Genomic DNA, 9,165 nt, shown 5'->3' on the forward strand with positions numbered 1-9,165 from the left:
CTTGAATGGGCCAATACATTGCATTTGGTAGAGATATTTTTGTTTATGTACAGTCAAACTCGTTTATAACGAACTCCGCGGGACCAGTCAAATTTGTTTTTTTATAAGCGAAGTTCGTAATAAGGCAGGTGAAGTTTTTGTAGTTCCAAAAATAAAGTGTCATTTTACGAAATTTTAAGAATATGATTTATAAATTTATTTAATATTATTTACAAAAAACACCATTGATTTTATTTGTTAATATTTTTCTTAAATTTAAGTTTTTTTCAACAAAGCAAAATATATCCTTATGATTTCAATACATAATTTTGAAGTTCGTTATAAAAAAGGGAAATTGCATGAAATTGTACTTGAGGGACTTAAAAAGTAGTTCGTTTTATACGAGGATTCGTAATAACCGAGTTCTTTATAAGAGATGTTTTTTGTATGAAAATAGTTACCAAAATTGTGGGACTTGAAAACTTGTTCGTAATAACGGAGAATTCGTTATAAGCGAGGTTGACTGCATGTAGATATTTGTCGCTGTAATGGTATTATGAAGAAAGTTATATGGGGAAGAGGGAGGACCTTATATGGCGGAAAGGTCAATTATGGCCCGATTATCATGAAATTTAGTAGAGAGATGTTAGTTTTTGTCAAATTTATGCAGTTAATTTTAGTCTAATTATATGCGTTACAGTAATTTTCTTAAGGGGACCTTATAAGGGGTATATGGACCGAGCCGCATGAAATTTAGTAGCTCAAATGTCTAGCTCTTCCTGTGTGGTCCCTATCGTGATTTCAATAGACAGACAGACGGACATGACTAGATCGTCTTAGAATTTAATAAGGACCCAGAGTCTATGACCAGTATTTCAATGCGTTGCAAACGGAATGACAAAATGATCTTTTTCTTGTTTATCAGTGGGGATACTTCTCTTTCTAATTAAATATGCATCAAAAAGCAAAACAAATCTGTATAGATTTTAGCATCATATAGTAAAAAGTCTTTACGATTCATCTTTTTCGGCTGACTACCCGCAGTTTCCGTTTTGTTTTTAGTTTTACAACAAAATATTTGTTTTTTATATTGTTTTTGTATTTTCATGTTTGTATCTGCATCTTATTGTAGTATAAATCTCTGTATCTTTATTTTATATTTTTGTTGTAGAGATGATCACTTTTTGTTTTTTATATCGGAGAACAAAAAGTGTAGGAGATTTATCTATTTACCTGATCGACATAATGATTGTGTCTTTTTGAGCTTTTGTGATTTTCTTAACATCTTTTTTTTTAATTTTATTGTTTTTGTTCGAATGCGTGGAGAATGTGTTGTTGTTTATCCATGTGGGAATGTTTATTTGTCTTTCTGACGATTAAAATAACGTTGCACTTTATTCTCGAATGTGAGAGAATTATTAAAGAGGGGACAATATTTTGAAAGCACTAAAAATGTCTCTCTATTTAACTTTTGTTTGAACATCTTACAAAAAACAAATGTGTTGAGTTAAAAATTCAATGTGTTGATCAAAAAATTTTTGTGAAAAATTAAGTTTTACTCATCATTTTTGGACACAATGAATTTTATCTTTTGTCGTTTTTTTTGTGTGTTCAGTTCTTAATGTACGTGAATGAAAAACGGATGTTCTAGACAATTTTGCGAGTGTTAAAATTGAGGCATTTTATTAAAAATATTTATCTATTAAATTAATATAAACAAAGTGAAAAATACTTTATGTGATTCGCAAAACGATATTAAAAAAAATATTTTAAATAAAGAAACTAAAAATAAAATTTAAATGTATTTTACAACAAAAACCTACAAAGTTATTACAATTTCTTTAAATACAATATGTGGGGTAAGTGGCAGTTTGTATTACCTGTTTAAGAGATTAATATTCGTACATATTGTAGGAACAGCATTATTAGTCATTGTTGGTTGGGTGGTCATTTTTAAAAATAAATAATAGAACATAAAAAATTATCGAAAGTTTTTAGTATTTAATAACCGAAATTGTTTCTGCACATTTGAGCATCATTTTGCTGGTAATTTATTTGTTTGAACGACTGTCAGCTAGACAGGTCATTGTCATTATTTAACCTCTTCTAAATGAAATATTTAGTTAATTTTGTGGGATTTTATATTTTGCTTTATATTGTATGGGATGTTATTTACTGAAATCATAAATAATCGATATTGAGGGTACAAATGTAAACTTGACCGATCATCCAAAATACCAAGTAGTCCAGGGACATTATTCGAAAAAAATAGCAAACTAGGGGATATTATATATCTTAATGGAAGTTGGTAAAGGACTTCGGCTTGGAATCTTTATTAAGGGGGGCTAAAAGTCATTATTAATCCCTTGTACGCTAAGTAAGATATTTGAGGTCAAAGGTAACAAAAATATTAGTTTTTTATTTTCCAAAAACTACTACCCAGCAAAAATAAAACGAAGTACTTCCAAAGAAGAACATTTATCACCACTTCTAAAGTAGCATTAAGTGATTTTTTTACCTTCTATGGAAGTTATGTTTAATGACTTCCAAAGAAGCGAAAATAATCTTAAATTTTTATGAGTTAAAAAATTGTATTTTTGGGCTTTTGTAATGTGTCTATTTCCCTTATTAATTTTAATATTAACAATTTCGCATCCAAATAACTTGCAAAAAAGAGCATAAAATTACTTCTTAAGAATGACTTCAGAAGTAGTGAATTTGGAATCAAATAAAAAGGACTTCCCTCCTATGACAAGCCTGTGTTAAAATCATCACTTTTGCAGGTCTTTTTCAGTACATTCATGGAGTAAATTCTACTTCTTTTTCGCTTCTTAGGATGTTCTTTTTTTGCTGGGTACATTTCCGTAGGCAATTAAATCTCCTTCATTAAGTTTGAAGACTATTTTTGTTGTAATTAGTTGTTTTCGTGCTATAGTGCATTATTTTCATATCTAGCATTATCTTCAGACTGAACTGAGGTGTTAATCTGATTAATGTGTTTTGGTTTTCGCCCTTTCCACCAGACAATTGAACCCATAAGTCAGAATAAATAGTTAATATTAAATAAAAATACCATTTTAGAGTGTGTTCACCGTTGTTCATCCATTATGAAAAAACTCATTTTCCGAAATTGGCTTTATGTGGGTGCTAGGGCCAAATTTAGGCTGATCGTCATAATATTCGCTGAAGGTGTCATAAAAGGTGTTTATACTAAATTTCATTGTGTACTGATGTTTAAAAGTCAATTACATATGGACTTTTAAGTAATTTTCTGAAGGATAGTTTGTATGGGTGTTTGACTCAAATGAGATCTGATCATTTTGAATATCGGATGTATCATTTATGCTTATATAAAACTTAGTTTTGGCAAAATAATGGACCGATTTCATTTTCATGTGAAGTGTTTAAATGACTACCAATATTACTACGGAATCCGAATTTTATGCATTTTATTTTATGTAACATACATATATATATTATCTGATTAACACATAGAAATATTGATCGTAGACCCACAAATGTATATATATTCAGGGTCCTTATTAAATTCTAAGACGACCTGGTCATATCCGGGAGGAGATAAATGTTTGAAATTTTGCATATGTTCTCTATTTATAAGCTTAGTTTGGTATAGAAAATAAGCAATTTTGTAATGTTTGGTGTGCATCGGACCATAATTGACCCTACCTCAAATATAAGTTCCCTTTCAGAAAATCATTTTAATGATTATAACTGGCTTAATAATAACAATATTGCGACAAAATTCGACATAAACAAGTCTTATAGCAAAAATGTCTCTGCAAAATTTCATGTAAATCGATCCATAATTTACCCTATCTCCCATATAAAGTGTCCTTTAAAAATTGACGCCCATAATTAGACTACCCGCACAGTTATGAAATTAGACAAAAACAAGGAACCATCATCTCTCAACTAAATTTTATGAGGATCGGTTCACAATTGACTTTATCCTCCATATAAGGTCCCCTTCAGAAAATTACTTTAACATTCATAACTGACTTAAAAATAGCAATATAGCGACGAAATTCGACATAAACAAGTTCTAAAGGAACAAAAATCTGTCTACCAAATTATATGAGGGTCGGTCAATATTTCGACAGAAACTAATTTTATATAAACTAAAATTACTTAAATTAAATCGTTTTAAAATTATGGAATTGATGTAAAATTCGACAAAAATTACTTTTTGGAAAACATTCACTATTTTAAATTTTGTAGAGCCAGGTCCATTCTGCAGAGTCAAGGCCTATTAAACTTCTAAGATAAAAGTCAGTAATTAACTTTAATTTAAAACATACGTTTTGATGGTAGGTATATAAGATTCGGCATAGCCGAATATACCACTCTTACTTGTTTTGTATATCCTTCGGGACCTGTAAATAGTTTTCATACATACATATATTTCTTTAGTAATGAAATAAATAATTTATATATTTCAGATTCTTGGAATATTGCTGACATGGTATGGAATATGGCTATATCAAAGTAATGATAATTCTACCTTTGATCATGGTGAAAAATTGGGTGGAATACTAATCATTACGTTGGGAGTGGTTGTGCTCTGTGTATCCATCTATGGGATTGTGGTCGCTACAATGGAATGCAAGAAAATGCTAATATATGTAAGTTCACGACTCTTTTTGAATACATTTTTTTTTTAACAAATTTATAAATTTAAAAATTTCTTTTTATAAAGTTTGCCGTTCTATTGGTTGTTTTAATTGTCATACAATTCATAATGGTCAGCATAACCCACAGCGCTATTAATACTACAGTATCAAAAAAACTTAGAGAAGGTTTTGATGAATTATGGGATACAAAATATCAAAATCCTAATGCAACACTTTCCATATATGAAGAATGGGTAAGTTGTTATTTCCATTAAAGGAAAAGTTATCTGCTCCTACAATTGTATAGTAATTGGAAATATTATTAAACAAATTTTCAGTTGAAATGTTGTGGCAAAAATAGTGCAGAGGACTATTTTCTCCTAGACAAAGTGCCTCCATCTAGCTGCTGTGAAGATCACAATTGTACAATTATCTACAATTTATACACGGTTGGGTGTGAGGAAAAGTTTAATAATTATGTTAGAGCCAAAACAAATTATTTCAATATTCTTAGCTGGTTGTTAATTACAGTGGAGGTGGGTTTTTACAATTAATACTTTTATCAATAAAACTGTTAATTTATATATATTTTTTATCAAACCTACAGTTTATCGGATCTATATTTGCCTGCGTTTTAGTTGACAGCATACGAAATCACAGAGATCGCCAACGTTTTTATAGTTAAAATAAATTAAGTATATAGGGTCATATTCTAAATCATTTAACAAAGGTTTAAGGAACAAATATTTTATGAAAATTTATTCTATAAAATTTTGATAAATTGTTATGAATAAGGACCATAATGTTTTTATTTGAAATTAGTATTGTATATATCAAAAATCTAATAGATATCATTATTTTTAATTATAAATTATTTATTTACATACTTATTTTTATTTATAAAATTCGGTAGAATAAACATTTTGATTATGATTAAGTTAAAAAGAAAAATAATATTAAATTTTTGATTTGTTCGAGTTCATATTATTAAGAATAATATTGGGATCGAGTTCAACTACCACGTAGAGGAAATTGTTGCAAATAGATGGTACGTATTCTGAGTGGACACACAGGATTACGAGCACATCTATGCTAAATTGGACGAGCGGATTCAGACGAATGTAGAGCATGTAGAGAGGACAGCGGAACTCTGGAGCACTTTCTTTGCCACTGAAAGGCATTCGTCGAAGTTAGATTCAAGTATCTTGGAAATGATGTTATTCCGGAAATAACATTCCTGACTAACACTGATTGGAAGATTCTTAGGAATTACGTTTAGGAAACTGAGTTTCTGAACACTGAAAAATAGTTCATTCAGTGAACTTTTTTCATGATAAGGAGCGCACAACAGGCCCGATAGTAGCCTAGGTGTATTTCTTCGGATTTGATATATTATACATCCTCCTATCAACCTAACCTAATTTAAGAATACATTTACTTTTTAATATTTGTATGTACATTAAAGTGTCCCGAAGAACAGCCTTTTTAAGAATTTCATGTATGAATACCACTCAATCGATGCGTATAAATGTACTAAACAGGAGAAAAAAAAATTTTTTTTGGAATGGTCCACAGTTCCCTACCAGCGATTGAAAATCCTGACCTTAGAGTTGTTTTTGAAAAATAAAATATTTTCGATATTTTCGAAATGGGTCTCAAAAATTTCGTAATTTTTAGTTCATACAGAAAAGTATTTAAAAAACAGTTTGACATTTGGTTTAGATTATTTCAGAATTTTTTATATGCCCCATATAATTATTAATTATTTTTCCCGCGATAAGCTCAAAATTACGGAATTTTTAACACCCAATTCGAAAAGATTGCAAACAATTTTTTTTAACATATTGTACTGAGATCAAGATTTTTCATCGCTGGTAGGGAACTGAGGATCTTTTCAAAAAAAAACTATTTTTAATTTTCTCGTATTAATTTTAACATTGCAACGTATCGTTTTAGAAGTATTCCTCCTACAAAATGGTCCACAGGACACCCTAATGTACATAGGGCCGATTTGAAATTTTCAAAAATTTTATAAATCTTAAAACCATCGATCAAAAATATCTACTATTTTCGATGTAAAGGTGATTTATTTGCTGTAAACGTTAAACCAGAAATTTACGCTTTTTCATATACATATTTCATTAGTAAAAATTTAGTTTAAATCTAGATTTGAACCATATTAAACCATATCCTTTTTTTCTGGTTTTATGTTTGAAATCCGATAAATTATTTAAAATTATTTCAGAAATAATAAAATGTCTGTTCAATTCTCTCATCAAAACAAAGCGATGCATCGATTACTTTTTTTTATTTCCCCTATTTATCACTTGACTTGATGGCGGTTGATCATTCTTACCATAACCTGATAGAAGGGCGCGATGACCAGTCTTATTGGAATAATCTATCCCATCTCGTGTTATACATTTCTTTATTTTAATTATTAGGTTATAGTATGTCCTACTGATAAACTTCTCCTTAATTAGTTTATCATCGAAGGTAATTAATAAAATCAGAGCGGAATGGCCCATAAGTTCAGGAAATAATAAGGTTAGATAACTGGTAGTTATGCCATTTCTTGTAATTGAGTATGGAGCGGATTGGTTCTACATCACAATATTTGGTTGAAAGGCATATATGTATTACTAAATTCGAGAGTGATATCAATATGAATATCAACTTGAAGTGAACTTAGTAGTTCCAGAGCAGGTTGGCCCTTCTTACCAATATATATAACTTCAATGTAATTTTTCCATGATTTCCTTAAAAGTTATTTAAGAAATTGTAAAGAGTCATAAAATATATAAAGCCGTTTTTGGGGCAGCACTCTTTTTTGGATTATGCCAACCTTGTAGTAGCGATATGATAATGTTAAAAAAATAAAGAAAATATTATTTCTGAAATGTATCATCTGGGAAACCAGCGACAGGCAAACAACTTTTATTTTCGTAAACTATGCATGTATTATAAAAATATGTAAGTATGTATGAGTTTTCCTTTTTTTCAAACTTTTATATTTCATAGTTTTATTAAGCTATACATTAAATCCTTGTCTTATAACCATTTTCCGATATTTTTGTATGTCGTTTTTTTATTTACTTACACTTTGTTTACAGGTTTTACATTTGGCATTTTATCGAATATACAGATTCTATCATCTGTTACTGAGTGATGCCAATTACATATAAATACATTTACATATTTATAATCGATCGATTTATCAAGTATTTGTATGTATATGGTTTATAAATAATAATTTTTATCAGGAAACCGATTTGAATACCAACTTATTAAATTTTTTTTTTCAATAATAAAAAAATTGTTCTTATTCTTATTAAGTTTAAGTAATAAGACGTCTTCTGTTTTCAGGACTTAAATTTCTTCTGAGCTTTGTCATTACAATATGCAAGCCACTGAAAGCTCTTTCAACAGAAACTTGGATTGCTGGAGCTGCTAGTGCTACCTTAGCAATTTTAGCAAGAGCATAATTTTTTAACTTTTTTGTTTCCAATAATTAAGTATGTTGGAATTAAATCGAAGTTTTCTCCATATTGAAAATGCTCTAATCATTCCAAAACAGTGCTGCAGTCATCCTGCCGCAGCAAAGCAGCAGCAAACTTCTTTTCCAATTTCTCATATCTTTCATCAATTGGATAGACAAAATAATCTTCTTTGGCTGTGGGAATAGATGTATGTAGTTCTCCAAATGACTTTAGTTAGTTAGTTAGTTTGAAAGGAGGATATACTCCTAGGCCTCTATCTGGACTGTTGTGCGCTCCTTATCCAGTGCCTCATCGAGAACACTAACCACTAACCTACCGGAGGCCACTCCACATGACTTTAGTTTGTTAAAAATCATCAAAAATTGTTGTTGTTTCTGCAAACGGTTTGAAGCATTTTTCAAAATTATTGGCAAATTTCCTATCTATATTTACTTTAGGTGCAGCTCCATCTTGTGTTGTTATCTAATGTTGGAATAGGACTGATTTGCAACTTCCTCATTTTTTTCGTATGGCCTTTACGCCCTCCCTTAACAAACTCAATGGTTAATTTATCTTTTTAATGGCATCCCATGATGTCAACTGCTGTGTATGAGCTGCACAATGTACAACAGATAAACTTTGGGATATAGTCGTATGAATAGAGGTAAATATGCATATATGTACCTGTTATTTAGAACGAAACATTTTGGTCACATTATGCTGTTGGCAATAACGAACTTTAATATTTTTCATAATACCTGTCAATTCAGAACGAAATGTTTTGGTTTTTTTATTCTTATCGATTTCTTTTTTTTTTTTAATTGATTTGATGGGGCTTGATCTTTCTAACTATAACCTGGTTGAATAACGGGATGACCAGTCTGATTGGAGTACTCTATCCCATCTAGTGTTGTACATTTCTTTATTTTAACTATTATGTTATAATATATCCTACTGATAAAGTAGAAGTATTGAGCTTCAGATTTGTGGACGGTGTGGTCCATCTTATCAGAATAAATTCCATTCTGTTGGGGCTTCTTTATTTTAGAATTGAATTTGACATCATATGCTGTATT

The 9,165-nt window shown here is 29.9% G+C and overlaps 1 protein-coding gene across 1 annotated transcript; it reads left to right on the forward strand.

Annotated features, from left to right (window-relative positions):
• Window positions 1-1,591: 1,591 nt before the first annotated feature.
• LOC119614030 (protein late bloomer) lies at window positions 1,592-5,547 on the forward strand. The gene is made up of 5 exons (XM_037970152.1): window positions 1,592-1,838; window positions 4,440-4,622; window positions 4,697-4,864; window positions 4,949-5,146; window positions 5,218-5,547. The coding sequence occupies exons 1-5, from the start codon at window positions 1,779-1,781 to the stop codon at window positions 5,293-5,295; spliced, it is 687 nt and encodes a 228-aa protein (XP_037826080.1). The 5' UTR covers window positions 1,592-1,778; the 3' UTR covers window positions 5,296-5,547.
• The last annotated feature ends 3,618 nt before the right edge of the window (window positions 5,548-9,165 follow it).

Source organism: Lucilia sericata, unplaced genomic scaffold (assembly GCF_015586225.1).
Source record: "Lucilia sericata isolate MDLA Ls3-8-SP2 unplaced genomic scaffold, ASM1558622v1 Contig000002F_arrow, whole genome shotgun sequence".
Lineage (NCBI taxonomy): Eukaryota > Metazoa > Arthropoda > Insecta > Diptera > Calliphoridae > Lucilia > Lucilia sericata.